The 18,109-nt window shown below is 39.3% G+C and overlaps 1 protein-coding gene across 2 annotated transcripts in view; it reads right to left on the bottom strand.

Annotated features, from left to right (window-relative positions):
* phip (pleckstrin homology domain interacting protein) overlaps window positions 1–18,109 on the bottom strand; it is a 199,816-nt gene that overhangs the window by 71,061 nt on the left and 110,646 nt on the right. For both annotated transcript variants that reach the window (XM_060849675.1, XM_060849666.1), the window contains exons 14-17: window positions 12,347–12,500; window positions 11,088–11,222; window positions 6,219–6,347; window positions 705–930 (exon numbers count right to left, since the gene is read on the bottom strand). In XM_060849675.1, coding sequence (XP_060705658.1) covers window positions 705–930; window positions 6,219–6,347; window positions 11,088–11,222; window positions 12,347–12,500 — 644 coding nt within the window. The remainder of the gene's footprint in view (window positions 1–704; window positions 931–6,218; window positions 6,348–11,087; window positions 11,223–12,346; window positions 12,501–18,109) is intronic.

Here is an 18,109-nt window from a genome sequence, read left to right on the forward strand (position 1 = left end):
CGGGGTAAATATAGAGTAGGGAAATGGGTCAGGGTGGGTTACTCTTCGGAGGGTCAGTGTTGACTTGTTGGGCCAAATGGCCTGTTTCCATACTGTACGGAAACTAGTCTAATCTAATAAAATTCAATGTAATACAGATATTGTATAGTTGACAAAAGGAAAACTTGACACGGATTGCTACACTTATATATATTATACATACTGCATTCTACACCTTTATCGTGCCCTGGTCAATGATGTCCATACATCTAAAATGCACAACATAGATTATGATATGTCCTAATCATGTATTTGTTTTGTTTAAGTATATGATAATATACTTCATTCAGCACAATGTAAATCTGATATGAGGTTTTGTCAAGACATTGAAGCTTAGAAGTTGGTGAAATTGACTCGTGGGTGCCCATCCCTAGTTGCCCTTGAGAAGGTGATAGTGTGCTGCCTTCTTGATATCTTCCACAAGTAGTGTTTAGAAGCAACATCAACATCAATTGGGCAATAAAAAACGTAATCTATTGTACAGAAGAGTAGCAAACTAAAGTAATAGGTAACCCACCTGTACTTCAGTGTTTTTGATGACAGCATACATAATTTTAAGCAAATATTATCAAAGTTCAGGAGAACCATCATCTGTTTCAGATTGTATCATGGCAGGCCCTAATCCTGGATCAGTCTCAAAACCTTGGGCTGACATTTCATATTACCTGTGGCAGACACGCCCATCTGGGGGATGAGTTGGTCATCATTACAGTTCTCCCGACCAGGTACCAGCCGTTGGTATTTTGGTGGATGAGGATTACCATCTACATCCACGAGGAATGGAGGCGGCATAAGATGTGGTGCCTGTTGCGTCTGCTCATCCAGGACATAGTTGTTGGCATCTCGAATTAAAGGTCGATAATCCGTATGGAAGAACATCTGATCAGAAATCTGCATTGGGGAATTTCAGAACAGGCTGGAATTTATTTGTTTAAAGCTTTGAAAAATCTGTAGATTTATTAAAATACTTGAATGAAATAGGTAAAGAAGGAATTTCGCACTTGAGGTTACAATTCTATTAGCCTTGTTCTTACTGAGTTAGAGACAAAAATAAAACTGCAGATGCTGGAATCCAAAGTAGACAAGCAGAAGACGGGAAGAACACAGCAAGCCAGGCAGCATCAAGGAGGTGGAGAAGTTGACATTTCGGGTATTACTCTTCCTGGAGAAGAAATGTCAACTTTTCCACCTCCTAATGCTGTCTGACTTGTTTTGTTCTTCCAGCCTCCTGCTTGTCTACTCATGAACCTTCTGAGTGACAGAGGAGGTTCAAACGGCTGAATATTTTATTCCTGCTCCTAATTCATATACTAGTATAGTACTTATTTTGGAGTTCCTTCCACAAGAAACTATGTAAAATGACCAATTGGAAGAAACCATTTACTGCTGAAAAGAGACACATGTTGCTGAAGTTGTAATGTTGCACTCACCAGAACAAAGGTAGAATGCCAAATTTCAAACAATCACAACAATTTATTCTGGTGAAGAAAAGAGTGCTGATTGATTGATAAGCCAATGCTGACTGGCAGCAGCAATGCCATGACCAAGACAATGAGAAACTATAGGCACAAAGATGCAAAGGTTGAACATATCAAAGAATTGATTCTTGTATTTGAGCATATACATTAATGAAATCACAGTTACTGGGTGCTGGAGATCCCCAACAGCTAACACACAAAGAAATAAAACAAGGGAGCCACTGCTGACTTTCTTGGGCAGCTCCTATGAGATTTCAAAGATGTTGTCAGTCTTGAAAAAAAAGATCATCATCAGTCCACATCCTCTGTGTTTCATAGTAAATTACATTTTATAACAAACTGCTTGTTATGTGGTAGTTTCCATTAATCTACTGTGCACTGGATGTTTAAACGAATAAAAGCCAAGAAGTGCTTTCCTTCATGTCTGGAAAATTTTAAAGTTGGTGTTTATTTGTGACTGTACTAATAAAACACTGAAAAGACTTTTTCTTAAACAGTCAAATATTTACTGGACTGTTATATCTAAAATTTACAGGCCTAGTTTGTTTAACTTGGAAGAAATTGAACAAAGGTAAACTAAGATTTACCAAGACAATTCTAAATTAATTAACAGCTTTTTACAAATATGACAACACATGAAACTGCAAGAAAAGGCAGAATAGGAAAATGCCATCAAATTCAAATTCCAAAGTATAGCCACACCTCCAGGTAGCACTATCCAAAATTCTCAAAGATGGTTCTTTATATCAGAATAATTACAAAACAAACATCCTCCCTCCATGCCAGATAATAAACAACATACTAGAAATGTTCCATACTATTTGATCAATTAGGGCAAGATCTATCTTTGCCATCTTCAGCTCAATGGTCTGTCAGATAAGCACCGGACTTAACTACCTGTGGCAGTGAATTAACATCAATTCTGGTGAAAGCTAGTTTCACATATAAGCATGACAAAACACATTTCTCAGAATCTCCATCCAAGAATGAGTTTCCATTGTATTGAATCCATATCCTGTATACATCGTTTGAGGTTAAATGGTCTTATAACATCCCTATGGGCCATTAATTCTTCAGTTAAAAGTTCTGAATTAAGATTCCAAGCACTCTTCTTACACATTTCTTTCAGATGCTGACTATGGTACATGACCACCAAGTTGTAAAACTAATTCAATAAATCCTGCAATGTGGGCAAACACGATAAAATGAGCTCAATTTTGGTAAAAGTACAATGTTCTTTGAGGAAGGATTCCTACTACCTTAGATTAGATTACTAGATTAGATTAGATTACTTACAGTGTGGCAACAGACCCTTCGGCCCAACAAGTCCACATCAACCCTACGAAGCGCAACCCACCCAGACCCATTCCCCTATATTTACCCCTTCACCTAATACTACGGGCAATTTAGCACGGCCAATTCACCTAACTTGCACCCAGAGGAAACCCACGCAGACACGGGGAGAATGTACAAACTCCACACAGTCAGTCACCTGAGGCAGGAATTGAACCTGGGTCTCTGGAGCTGTGAGGCAGTAGTGCTAACCACTGTGCCACCATGCCGCCCAACCTTTGGATCCAATTTTAGATTAAATGGCTAACTCTTAATGGTCTCAGGGAAACAATTAAAGGCTAAAAATTTCAATTATAATCAATCAACTTAAAGAATGCTTCATTCCTCATTTGTGTTGAAAATCAAATAATTCAATAAGATGATCATTCAGTAGTACAGAACAGTACTTGAGTTTTACAGTAATAAAGCTATTTTTCAAAGCTTTGAATCTTGCACTAATTAATTCACAAGACAATTCAGAATAATAGCAAATTAAGGAGAAAACCTTAACATTCACACTATGCGAGAAAAATGCTGACTGGTTCCAACTGGATTCTGTTAGGAGTAGTGCACTGGTAAATACAACAGTTAATGGTGTTTTATAGCTCATAGCCAGAATTTGTTTGAATTTTAAACCAGGCAAGTTGACACTGATTAGTCAAAACATTGTCTGGAGTGATGAACCAGTGAATGGCTGTCACCTGTTAAACTGAAGCAGGACCATTCTGCGATCCATGTTTTATTTGTGTGTGAATAAGTATTAATATATGTAGCTTCCAGTATCCTTACATGCACCATGTTATAAGCCCAAGGAACAATCCTTAATTGTTGTCAACATAATTCTTCAACCATTTAGGATTAGCCAGGAATGATATCCAATTGCAGAATCACATCCAACATTTTTACGAGTTTTGCATTCATGGTCTAGTTTGGTCTGGTCACTACTTGGAGAAAGAGAGGACTGCAGATGCTGGAGATCAGAGCTGAAAATGTGTTGCTGGAAAAGCGCAGCAGGTCAGGCAGCATCCAAGGAGCAGGAGAATCGACGTTTCGGGCATAAGCCCTTCATCAGGAATTCCTGAAGAAGGGCTCATGCCCGAAACGTCAATTCTCCTGCTCCTTGGATGCTGCCTGACCTGCTGCGCTTTGCCAGCAACACATTTTCAGCTCTGGTCACTACTTTACTTGCTGTGAATAGCTGAACGGATATGCTGTCTGATATGATCTGCCAGTCTTTGGAACGTATGGCCTACATACCTGGCAACACACTCCACTGAAACTCATTTACCACATTAGTCATTTATCTTGACAGCAGCAGGATCTTGTCAGTGATAAACACTACTGTTGTTGCTGGTGCACAGTACAGCATTAAACCGAAACATTTGAGATACCTCTCCTTCAAGGGTATTCTGCAGCACCTTTCAGGACCAAAAATTACACCTTAAGCACCATCATTATACAGCAAGGTAGCTAAGGTGATCAGGCTAACCACTATCCCATAAGTTAGCTTGGAAATGCTCTATTTCAGCATCTTCGCAGGGCGAGCAAATCACTCCATTCAACCTATTTATGAAGTTGTTTATAAAGCCAATTTTACAGCACGGGAAGAAAGCAGAGTTAACATTTTAAGTCTGGTGACTCTTCATCAGATCTGTTAGTAGATAGGAAAAAGCGGTACCTTAAGTTTTTTTTTGGGAGTGGGGGGGGGGGGGGGCGCGAGGTTTAGAGACAAGTGAACATGATGGAGTCAGAGCCCAGAGATTGTGTTACTGGAAAATACAGGTCAGGCAGCATCCGAGGAGCAGGAAAATTGATGTTTTGGGCCAAAGTCCTGAAGAAGGGCTTTTGCCCGAAACATCGATTTTCCTACTCCTCGGATGCTGCATGACCTGCTGTGCTTTTCGAGCACCATCCTAATCTTGACTCTGATCACCAGCATCTGTAGTACTCACTTTTGCCTAGTAGTTACAATTCCAAAACTAGATATTTGCCGGATAATCTTGACTGTCCACAGAATTGTGCTGGGAATCAATTCAAGATTGTCAATTGAGCTTGCTATGTGGAGCACTTGAATGCACTGTAAGTTATATATTTTAACATACAGAATTTTGCCATTTTCCAACAGAAAGAACATAATCACACACTACGCAAAATTTAAGACTCAAGAAAATAGGTCACTTGCCAGTTAATTTCTCAGGGCAATGCTTGATCAATGAGAACCAACCTGCCTGATTTAAAATTATATGCTAATTAATTATCAAACAATTAACTGTTGCATTTTCCATTGCAGTACCTCTACCCAATCAAAGTCAGTTTGCCAACCAATTAGCAATCTCCTCGCATACAGTATAAATGTTGGTTTTCCCTTAAGTTGGTGTTCTTATGAAATGTTCCAATAAGTACAAGACAAAAGTCTTAAAGAGCTGAAAATGTGTTGCTGGAGAAACGCAGCAGGTCATGCAGCATCCAAGGAGCAGGAGAATCGATGTATCGGGCATCAGCCCTTCTTCAGAAAAAACAAACTTAAAAACTCTTTATGGAAAAACAGACTGTAAACGAAGCACAAGTCTGGATAACCTTGTACCATACTCTTCTGATCTCCAGTGTCATGCCTCCAGTGTCAGGCTCATGCCCGAAATGTCGATTCTCCTGCTCCTTGGATGCTGCATAACCTGCTGCGTTTTTCTAGCAACACATTTTCAGCTCTGATCTCCAGCATCTGCAGTCCTCACTTTCTCCTAAAAGTCTTAAAGAGTCATCTTTTATCAAAAATTTTACTATAATAAATTGTTAAATAAAAAACAAAAGAATTGCAGATACTGTAAATCAGAAACAAAAACAGAAGCTGCTGGAAAAGCTCAGCATATGTGAAGAGAAACCAAAGTCAACAATTTGGGTCCAGTGACCCTTCCTCAGAACAGTTTCTTCTGCGGAAGGGTCTCTGGACCCGAAAAGTTAACTTTGATTTCCTGTATAATAAATTGCTGTTGGCTTACAATGAAAGGTTTAGTTTAAAATATCTTAAATTTATTTCTCCAACAGTGTGGAAAACTTCCTATGTCAACAATACTAATTCATTCATTTCCTTTTTCCCATTTTTGTGATCTAATTTCACTCATCATGGAAAACTGAAAAACAAACTTAAAAACTCTTTATGGAAAAACAGACTGTAAAGGAAGCACAAGTCTGAATAACCTTGTACCATACTCTTCTGATCTCCACTGTCATGCCTGCATTCCAAACTAGCAGCAATGGGGAATTAAACATTTCAGTGAAGTCAAATAATAGTATAATCTGAATGAAACTAAAACAATGCGAAAATTTTTACAATCAGAACAAATATAAAAAATTTTTGTTTCTAATTCATACCTTGTCATATTTACTGCTTGAACCAAAGCCAAAGATAAGAAGATGCCCATGGGAGTCAGTACATGCAAAATGCTGCCCATCAGGGGAGCATTTACAGTCAAACACTGCTCCGTGTCCCTGACCTTCAATCTGAAAGATAAATGCAAAGATAGTATGTAAAAATAGCAAGAAGAGTGCACAGGTATATCAGTTGCATACATCATGTAACAAATTGTTTTCTAACAAATTGTTTAGTCTAAATTGAATGATTACCAAAGGACAGAATGTTTAACTTTATTATTGGTACCACATACATGCAGAATTGTATATCCATCACTGAAGGATCTTCAAAATTAGAATTAAATATCTCCACTACATTCCACAGGGAGGAAAATCATTCTGTAACCACACACACCACAGAAATTAAACAACAATTTAAAAATTAGCAACCGAAGATGAAAAAAAAATTCAGTAGTAATGGAAGAGAGACTATTCTCAGTTCTTGATGCTTAAAAGAAATCCAAGCATTTTTATTGTTTGGGCTAAAGGATAGAACAATTACAGAACTCCTGCCCAAGGCTACCCGTTGAGAACAACCAGAACACAGCACAGAGTATTTCAGCTGCATGAATTACACTCATCATCCCCACATGACTTGAGTGGCTTTAAATAGAAATAAAGTTCTCACAAATCCCGAGTAAATGTGCTGACAGCAGTATGTACATTTACATTTTTCAGTGATTATTTCAGAGAAGGACGAAGATGGCGGTTTTAAGTGCTACACAGACACTGGAAGCAGCAGTCATTTGTAGTGCCAAGTATGCAGAGATTGGACCATTCAAGAGATTACAGACTAATAAAATTAATCTGAGCAACTATTTTTATTCATAATTAGCCTTGCAAGAACTTATTTGCATACAGCTTTACCTTTTTTTCTCCCAAATTAATAGTGAGGGAGATCTTAAAAAGAAAATAAAAGCAGGTTTCAACTTATCCAATTACAAAAATAAAACCAAATGCTTTAATTCCAATTGTCAAGGATCCTCATACTAATTCATGTGGTCTTGATTACTGTTACCTGAAAACTCCACCCGGAGGTTCAGTTTTAACAGGAAAGATGGGAAGTTATCTAGAATAAAACACAGACGTTTTCCAGGACAGAACATTTTATTTTGGTCAGCACCCTGCTACCAGATTGTCAATTTCATCATCAATGGCACCCTCTGGCACACAGCCTTAAGGAATCACTGTTGTAAGTCACTATCACACCTTTTTCCCTTGCCATATCCACCAGCAAAAATGATAAGGACAGCAACACTGTGGGAATGCAGTCACTTCCCTCATGTACATACAATGGTTCCTTCATGACTGCTGGGTATTTGGCCTTGAACTCCCTGCCATCATCATTATGGAAGCAGCATCGCCACAACTGCTGAGGTAATTAATTCAACAAGAAGGCAAACTACAGAATCAGTGTAGTGTTTCTACTGTTGTCCAGCTCCAGAGAACAAATAATGTAAACAGAGGAGAATAAAGCAGTGACCACATGCACCAACAACTTGATTGAATAAACAACCACATTCTAAAATACTGCATAGATATTAGGAAGTTTGGTTTTGAGGATATGTTTCAAGAAGAAGCATTTAGAAGAGGGTTTCAAGAGGGAACTCCAGAATATAGAACTCATGCAGGTAGATATGGAGTCACCAGAGGTGGATTTAGGGGAGGCAGTACTGAGGCAAAGAAATATACAAGAAGGTTGATGAAGGAAGCAATGGTGAATTTTGAGTTGTGTGTGTGTGTGGGGGGGGGGGGGGGGGGGGGGGGGGGGGAGGAAAATCACTGAACTATAGGTCATTAAACAGTCAATATGGACTGGCCTTGAAGGGTTTACAATTTGTGACATTACATGCTGCTATGGGTCCATGAATATATGAACGATGGAGAAGCAGGATTAAGTGTGTTAGAGGATAAAAGCAGCAGATATTTACACTAATTGTAATTTAGAAAGGACAGAGACTGAGAAACTGAACAATAAAGAATTATGGTGATGAGTCTGGAGATGACAACTAGTTTTTTGTTGGTTGAGGTTTCAGACTAAGCTTTAGCTATGATTTTATAGCCTGATCTAGTGAGAACTGTATATTTTCAGTAGTGTTACCAGGATTTTAACTTGGTACCTAAACAGTGACTTTGCGATTCATTATTGCTCCTAATTAAACTAAGGCTGAGGCTCTTTCTAAATTATAAGTTCCCCAAGGTATTCAAAAACTGTACAATAATATAGAGGTTCCATTGCAGTGTTGGGGTTGGAGGAACACATGATACATGTAAAAAAAATGAAGGAACAAGAGGAGGCCACTCAACCGTTTGAGCCTACTTTTCCATTCAATAAGATCACGGGTGATCTGTCTTTAACCTCAACGCTATATTCACATAGACCCCTGATAACCTTTCATCCCCTCGATCATCAAGAACTGAGAGGATACAGGCCCAACCTTTCCTCATAAGGGAATCTGCTCATTCTAGTTATTAGTAGAACCGATTACAATGCATTAACACTTCTTAGTAAGTACTGTAGCCAATACTGTGCACTACTTCAAATGTGGTCTCACCAATGCCCTGCAGAACTAAAGCATAACCTCCCTACTCATGCATTCAATTTCCCTTACATTACTTAGGACATTCAAATCTCTCCACATCACAGGACTCTGCAATCTTTCACCATTTAGTAATATAATTCTTTTTTGGCTATGTTTCTTGACACTGACACATGCACACTATAAGCCGCTTTTAAATCGCACATGCACACATTATGAGGAGGAGAGCGGGGGAAAGAGAAGCAGGACTTAGGGATGCAGGTGTGCAGATTGAGATCTGTGTGAGAACTGGGGTGGGAAGGGGTGGTGGGCAGATTAGGAGGACCTGGGAAGTGGATGGGGTGGTGGAGAAGGTGGGAAAGAAAGAGGAGATCAGGACTGGCGGCAGGAGAGACATTGGGATTGGTGGGGGCTTAGATATTGGGAGGTGCAGATCGGGAGTACTCAGGGAGGAAAGGGTGTGAGATCAGGATCTGGGACAGAACTTGGGTGAGGGGAGGTGACAACTCTGTGGCCCAGGAGCTAGGAGAAATGCAGATAAGAGACAAGACAGAGAGGGCCTCCTGGTGACCTCATCCCTGGTTCCTGGGCTCTCCGTAAATTCTCTTTACATTCCAGGGATTTCTCACCAGGCACACCTGCGTCTAGCATCTCTCTATCCACCCCTGAAACCCACTGCAAAATCATGCTGCTCCCCTGCGCATGTGCAGTAATGCATTTGCACATTACATCATAACTTAGAACTGTGAACTGCCCAATGGCTGTCACTGTCAGCAATCACTGCTGTTTTTTTGTGCTGTCAAGATTGACAATTTCACACATGATAATCCATTTGCCAGATCTCTGCATACATATTTAACCTATCTATATCCTGCTGTAGGCTCCATATGACCTCATCACCTCTCAATTTCCTACTTTTCCTTGTCATCTGCAAATTTAGGCACTGTACCATAGCTGTAGTCCCATTATCCAAATCATTTATATAAACGGTGTTTCTTCCAAAGTTGAATCGGAAATCATCATAGGAGAAAGTGAGGACTGCAGATGCTGGAGATCAGAGCTGAAAATGTGTTGCTGGAAAAGCGCAGCAGGTCAGGCAGCATCAGAAATCATCATATTCAACAAGCAAGTTTCAAGTGCTTTTAAATTATTTCGAACCAAGTGCAGCACAGCGACACCATTGCCTTATCTCATCAATTGGCATGTTATGACTCAATCGCAATGAGTAGGGAAACAATTTCAATTGTGTTCTCCTTCAATCTGAATGGAATACTCTTAACAATTTTCACTGCTAACCAATGTCTCAATATACTTAAATACTTGTGTCACAACAATGATTTTTTTCTTAACTGTTACTTCAGAAAAGTAAGTCAGGAGAGATGCTTAAAGCCTTATACATTTGTAACCTTAAGGTATGGCTGAAAATATCACATGAAGTTAAAGAAAATATATTTCAGTTTGAAGAAACCCTGACAAAATCTAATGGCAAGCACTCCCTAAACCTAAATAATAAACAACCATAATTCTTGAGATCTTGGAGCCATGAGGTAAGGGGGTACATGACATTGGTCAGAGGTCCAGATTGTTCTCTGCAAGAAAAGTACTCAACTGGTGTTGTTCACAGATCATGTGACTAAATGAAACCACAGGTATACGTGTGAGAAAAACAGGTCATGCTCCTTGGTTATGTCCTTGTACAACATTAGTGTCTGCAGCCCTCACTCTTTATGCACTCACAAGCCATAACCTCCAAACAAAGCTTGGAGAATAATTATTTTAAAATTCTTGCTTATTTAGTGCTATGTAAATAATATGTAAGATTAGATTAGATTAGACTTACAGTGTGGAAACAGGCCCTTCGGCCCAACAAGTCCACACCGACCCGCCGAAGCGCAACCCACCATACCCCTACATTTACCCCTTACCTAACACTACGGGCAATTTAGTAGTCACTTGTAAACCAAATCTTACATTTAGTGACAGCAAAAACAAAAAAAATCACTGTATTACATCCTTTTTCTGATGCCTCTCTACAGGTGAATTGTAATAGATGTTTTTGTGACATTTAAAAATCTTCACCATGTGCAAAAAGAGATACCTAAAATTAATTTGCGTAATCCTCAAGAAAAATGACAAAGTATCAAACCACTGGGATATTTAAAGGAACTGACATCTGAATCACCTGAAGATAAATAATTGTGACAAACAATAATAATAATTATCATGGAAAGTATGTTAAATTCATACCCAAATTACATCTGTTCACTTAAGAAAACATAAATATGCGTACCATGTTGAAATACGATCGGATTTTCACGCCCCTCACTATGTCCCAAACTATTACATTGCCATCATGCCCTGCAGAAAAGAGGACCCTGGGATCAAAGGGATGCGGCTCAAGTACAAACACTTCATCTTCATGTCCCTGCAACAACAATGGTGAATGATTAATCATCAGTGAATCAGTAATACGAATAATGATGGTCATTACACTGGCTTTTTAAAAGAAATCAGTCACAAATAAAATGATGGAGTGACTTTGTATCCATATGGTGAAGATACTGAACTTCTTCCATTCAAACTCACTTCCCAGACTTAATGATACTATCTGTTCATTGAGACTGCCCATCAAACATCAAGTCATGAACAAATATAAGTTGCAAAATAAAATTACTAAAAATGGATAAATTAGGAAAGCTATTCTTGTTGAAGACTTCCAGTTTTTAAAAAAATGGATTCTTTCTTAAATGCATGGTGTACTACTGAACTAGACTCTAAATTTGATCCCTTGTCATAACACCATCAGTGAATATAAGTTTCAGCAATCAGGGAGAAGACTGGTGGTCAGTGATCCAAATGCAGAAAAAGGGAAGAGCCAATGTCCTTATTGCTATCCAGTGTTTTTGCTGCAAGATGTAGCCTCGGTCAGAATTGAACAAGGCTGTGACACTTCTCATGATCACACAGCCAGCGGTTATAAACTCTGCTCACAAATATGAAGTGTAACATAATACTAGAGATAGAGGATGAGACAAAACCTGAGGAGAGAGTGGTAGAAAGGTGGAGAAAACTTAGTTTTTCAAAAAAAAAGCTTCCTCTACACAATAAGTGATTTTATTCCATGTCATAGAGAGATGACGGCCCAGTGGCATTATCGTTGGACTATAAATAACAAGACCCCCGGTAATACTCTGGGGATCTGGGCTCAAATCCTACCTTGGCAGATATAGGAATTTGAATAAAAATCTGGAATTAAGGATCTAACGATGCCCGTGAAACCATTGTTGATTGTTAGAAAAACCCATCTGCTTCTCAAATGTTCTTTAGGGAAAGATATCTGTCACCATTACCTTGTCTAGCCTGCACAGCAACATGGCTGACTCTTAACCGCCCCATGGGCAATTAGGAATGGCCAATACATGCCGACCCAGTAAGTGAAACCCACATATTATAAATTTTAAAATGACATTCTTAATTTTTTGTTACAAAGTGAAAAAGTTTGCAATGTCCTAGAATAGATTACTCAAAATCAAGGATTCAGCTTCTTACCATTAGGACATGTATGAGCTGACCAGTGCAAGAATTCCAAACCTTCAATGTAAGGTTATTGACTGCTGTAATAACAGTGTTGTCGTGACGATCCCATGCCACCATGGTTACTTTAAGTTTGTTCACTTTATCTTCTAATCCTTGTGGATTATATCTTTAAGCACAAGAATGATGTAGGTCAATAAAATTCGTTCAAAAAAAGAAAACCTTTTCAAACTTAAAAATGTTTGCATTGATAAAGGACCTCATCATATCCCTCAGAAATATCTGCAAAGTGCCTTGCATTTGATAAAACTCTGCAAGTTTCACTGAGTGTTAGCAAAAGGTCATAACTAGCAGTGATAAACAATTAATTTATCTATACTTGACAGTGTCAGCATATCAGATTAAAAGAAATTTTGTTTTTCTTCGAGTTATGCAAATGTTTGTGAATCACAAGACCAAAGGATATCACCACTTAATAATGCTAGATTCCCTCAATATTTCATTGGAATATCAGATTTGTTCATGTTAAATCCCCAACATGGAACTCAAATCTATAACCTATTAATTCAATGGCAAGATCACTGCCAACTGAGACATGGTGATATTCTTGTGAATTGTTAAATGTGTTGCATCTTTCAAACATATTCTGAATGCACAAACAACATCATACTAAACTTTATCACTCCCAATAAATTGAAATTAAAGTAGTATCTAACTGCAGATCTTCTGATTCAGGAGGGAGAAAAACAGCTGTCTACTGTCATTACAATTAATTTAATCTAGACTTTAATACTTGACACTTCCATAAGAATAATTTAGTCATCTTCCTCTAATTTCTAAGTTAATATGCATTACAGATACGCATTTCTGATCTATGTCCTAGCCGCAGCAAACATGCTAAATCTATCCTCAGAATGCAATAAAGGTTTAGGGCACAATAATTCAGAAGAGTAGTAAGAAGTACTTGATATTCATTTACAATATCACCTTTAACAATCCATTAATCTGTTTTTTAATACTTACAATTTATCAGATTAACAGTGTATCACTATTTGTATAAAAGACATAACTGAATTTAATAATTGGATTTAATAATTGAACTTTTTTCCAGTTTTCATAAAGCTGCTTGCTCCCATGCAGTCAGATGCCACCAGATAGTTACCCACAGTTGCTCCCTTGAGTTTTGTTTATGCTTGGACCTAGACTGTAATGAGGAGCTGAGGCAGCCTTGTTGAACACGAACTGAACATCAGGCAGTGTTATTCACTTGTAAATACCATTTGAAACCACTGTTGAAGGCCATCCATTTTAATGCTGATGACTGAAAGTAGACTGATTAATTGGTAACTGGCCAGGTTTGACTTGTCCTGCTTTTCCTGAACAGGACGTACCTAGACAATTTTCCACATTTTCAGCTTCAGTTCAGCCTTGTAGCTGTACAGGAAGAGTTCAGCTGGCACTTCGGATAATTCTAAAGCACAAATCTTACTACCATTGCCAGAATTATTCCCAATGCACGGTAATATTAAAGATGGCCATTGCGCTCTGTTTGCGCAAGAGAAGGCCACACGCATGGCAGAAATTTCAGTTGCCAGCATTCCCCATGCATGCTCAAATAATGTCACAAAAAAATCATGAATGAGCTGAGGTTCTAAGTTAATGTTCAACATGAAATTGGAAATTCACAGGGCTGAATGTCAAATAAATCAGCCTCAAATATAAATTCGCTTTGTGGTCACAAAATAACCACCACAACCTGCCCCTGCACCCGTGTCCACTTCACAGAAAGAGGAAAATTAACACTCTATGCAGAGGTAAAGAGATATTGTTGGACAAGAAAGAATTAAGTTTCATTAAGTCATCTTTCTATCATCCTGGGCGTAGAAAAATATAATAGTGGAAATGCTGACAAATCCAAGCAACCAGATTCCAAAGCCTGAAATTGCTATTAATCGGCAACTACTGCTCCATCGCGTTTGTAATTCTGAACAAGTGCACAAGGTGCTCCACCTACTGGTGGCATTGGCCTTAATTGCAGCCTTCTTGATATCATGTGAAGTCGATCAAATTGGCTGAAGGTTGGCATCTGTGATGCTGTGGACTTCAGGAGTTAGCTGAGATGGATCACCCTCTCACCACTTCTGGCTGAAGGTGCTTGCAATGCTTCAGCCTCCTCTTTAGCACTGACTTGTTGGGCTTCCCCATAACTGAGAATGAGGACGGGGAACACCTTCCTCCAGTTCATTGTTAAATTGTCCACCACCATTCATGACTGGATGCCCGAAGAAGCCCAAATCTATATTTGAGGCTAAATTATTTTGACATTCAGACCCCTAAGTTTCCAGCTTCATACTGAACATTAACATTCGATCTTAGCTCATTCTTTATCTTACGTGACATCATCTGAGCATGAGTAAGGGGCTGCTGGCGACAAAGTCTCCGGACATAGAGGACCAGTATCATGACTGGATATGGCAGGCCTGTAAGACTTGGACCCATCTGTTAGTTCTAGAATCATTTAGCTTGGTTTATTACCTGTTACATATGCTACTTGGAATGCAAGTGTCCCACTGTTGTAGCTGCACCAGGTTAACATCTCATTTTTACTTATGCTTGATGCTGCTCTCAGCAAGTCCTCCTCACTTTTCACTGAACTTGTCATTTGTACAGACCTTTGACACATCAAAACATTCCCAAGTACTCCGCAGGAGTGCTGTCGAAATTTGTTACTGGTTCACAGTAAGAAATACTAATCTTAAAGAAGTAATTGTTACGAAGCATTATGAAGACTGACCGAGCGTGGTACAGGGTGGAGTGGTTTAAGAGAAGGATTTTCACAGCTTAAGATCAAGGCTGAAAGCATTGTTACCAATGGTTGGCAATTAAAATCAGGGAAAGTGCAGGAGAATAGAAAAGAAGGAACACTGATACCACAAAAGCTTTGAAGGTTATGGAGGTTACAGAGATGGGGAAAGGAAAAGATCCAGTGGATTTTGAAGACAAGAATGAGAATTTATAATGACTTGGAGATGCCGGTGTTGGACTGGGGTGTACAAAGTTAAAAATCACACAACACCAGGTTATAGTCCAACAGGTTTAATTGGAAGCACACTAGCTTTCGGAGCGATGTTCCTTCATCAGGTGATTGTGGAGGGCTCGATCATAACACAGAATTTATAGCAAAAATTTACAGTGTGATGTAACTGAAATTATACATTGAGAAACTGATTGTTAAGCCTTTCATCTGTTAGAATACAGTGATAGTTTCACTTCTTTCATGTGTAAATCACAAAACCTTGTTTTTTAAAGTTGCATTCTCGGGTTAGCTGTTAACAATGGTGATAGCTAGACAATATGTCAAAGGTGTTAGCCCCCTGTGTTCTTTGTCTATGCCATGATGTTTAGATTGATTCTAATCTAAAAAGTGAGATAACAGAGTTTTACATAAATTCATGCAGTTTTTGAACTCAGAGTTCTACATGAATGCTTGCAGTTTTTGAGCAAAGTACAATGTAACTCTGCAAGTACAACTTCACCCCACAAAATATATGTGTGCATGTGTGTCTGTGTGTGTGTGTGTGTGTGTGTGTGTAGGGGGTGCATGAGTGGGAGTGTGTGGGTCTATAAGGGTGTGTGTGGGTGTCTGTGTGCACCTGTGTCCATGTGTATGTGAGAGAATATGTGTGTAGGAATATCTGTGTGTGTGTGTAGTGCAATGGTAATCACCTGTAATGTGACATGAACCCAAGGTCCCGGTTGAGGCCCTCCCTATGGGTACCGAACTTAGCTATCAGCCTCTGCTCGGCCACTTTTCTCTGCTGCCTGTCCCGAAGTCCACCTTGGAAAATGGTCACCCGAAGGTCTGAGACTGAATGTCCTGGACCACTGAAATGTTCCCCAACTGGGAGGGAACCCTCCTGCCTGTTGATTGTTGTGCGGTGCCCATTCATCTGTTGTCATGGATGTGGGGAAGAAAGTAAATCAGGAGACAGAAAAGGCATGCAAGAAAGGAACCACAGTATTAATATAGTCATGGTGGACTTCAACATGCAGCGAAAATCAGTTTGGTAGTGGATCTCAAGGAATGCAATGTCGACAAGATGGTTTTTCAGAGCAGCCGGTGGTACAGCCCACAAGGGAATAGTGGATTTTGTGATGTGTAACAAGGCAGCATTGATAAAGATGCTAAAGCGAAGGTACGCCTAGGGGGTCAGTGACATTAATATAATAGAATTCACCCTGCAATTTGAGGGGAAGAAGCTGAAATCACATGCAACAGTATTGCATGAAGTAGAGGTAACTACAAAGATAGAAGGGAGGAGCTGGTCACTGTTGATTGGGAGGGGAACTTAGCGGTGAAGATGGTGAAGCAGCAGTGGCAGGAGTTTCTGGCAGTAATTCAGGAGGCACACAAAGAAATTCATCCCAAGGAAGAAAAGGAATATCAAGGGGAGGACGAGGCAACCATGGCTAACAAGGGAAGTCATACAAGCAAAAGTGAAAACATACAATGTGGTGAAGATTATTGGGAAGCCAGAGAATTAGAAAGCTTTTAAAAACCAGCAGAGGATAACTATAAAAGCAATAGTAGGGGGAAAAAATGAAATATGAGAATAAGCTAGCCAGTAATATAAAAGAAGATTACAAGAGGTTTTTTTTCGATAGCTAAAAGCTAAATTAGAGGCAAGTGTGGATATTGGACCACAGGAAAATTAGGGTGGAGAAGTAGTAAAAAGGGACAAAGAAAAGAACCGAATAAGCACTTTGCATCAGTTTTTATAGTGAAAAACACCAGCAACATACCAGAATTCAAGAGAGTCAGGAAGCAGAGGTAAGTGTCATAGCCATCATTAAGGAAAAGATACTCGGGAAATTAATGATCTGAAGATGGATAATTGCCCAGACCAGATAGACTACACCCCAGAGCTCTGAAGGAGACTGTAGAGGCATTGATCATGATCTTTAGGAATCACTGGAGACAGGGAGGTTCCCAGAGGACTGAAAAATGGTTAATGTAACACCCCTGCTTTAGAAGGAAGGGAAGCAGAAGACAAAACAATGGGCCAGTTAGCTTCATCTGGTTGTTGGTAAGATTTTAGTGTCCATTATTAAGGATGAGATTGCGTGGAAGCAGATAGTTAAAATAGGACTAAATTCAACAGGGGGAGGTCATGACTGACAAATCAATCAGAGCTCTTTGAGGTGGTAACAAGGAAGGTAGACAAAGGAGAGCTAGTGGACATGATCTATTTGAATTTCCAGAAGGTCTTTCACAAGGACCCACAAAGATTGTTGCTAAATGACAGCCCATGGTGTTAGGGGCAAAGTAATGGCATGGATAGAGGATGACTGGCAGAAGATGGAAAGGAGGGATAAAGGGGTCTTTTTCAGAATGGCAACTAGTGAGTAGTGGAGTTCCACAAGGGTCTGTATTGGGATCACAATTATTCACATTGTACATTTACAATGTGGATAAAGGAACTGGGAACATGACTGCTTAGTTGTAGATGGTACAAAGATAGGTGGGGGTCAGGTAATGCTGAGGAAGCAAGGAGGCTGCAAAAGGATGTGGCCAGGCTGGGAGAGTGGGCAAAGTACAAGATGAAATACAATGTGGGAAAATGTGAGATTATGCACTTTTAGCACAAAGATACTTGTTCAGGATTCTCTGAGGGTTAACTTGCAAGTTCAGTTAACAGTTAGGAAGAAAAATGCAATGTTAGCATTCATTTCCAGAGGGCTAAAATGCAAGAGCAGAAATATACTGCTGAGCATGTA

This window comes from Hemiscyllium ocellatum, chromosome 3 (genome assembly GCF_020745735.1).
Source record: "Hemiscyllium ocellatum isolate sHemOce1 chromosome 3, sHemOce1.pat.X.cur, whole genome shotgun sequence".
Classification (NCBI taxonomy): Eukaryota; Metazoa; Chordata; class Chondrichthyes; order Orectolobiformes; family Hemiscylliidae; genus Hemiscyllium; species Hemiscyllium ocellatum.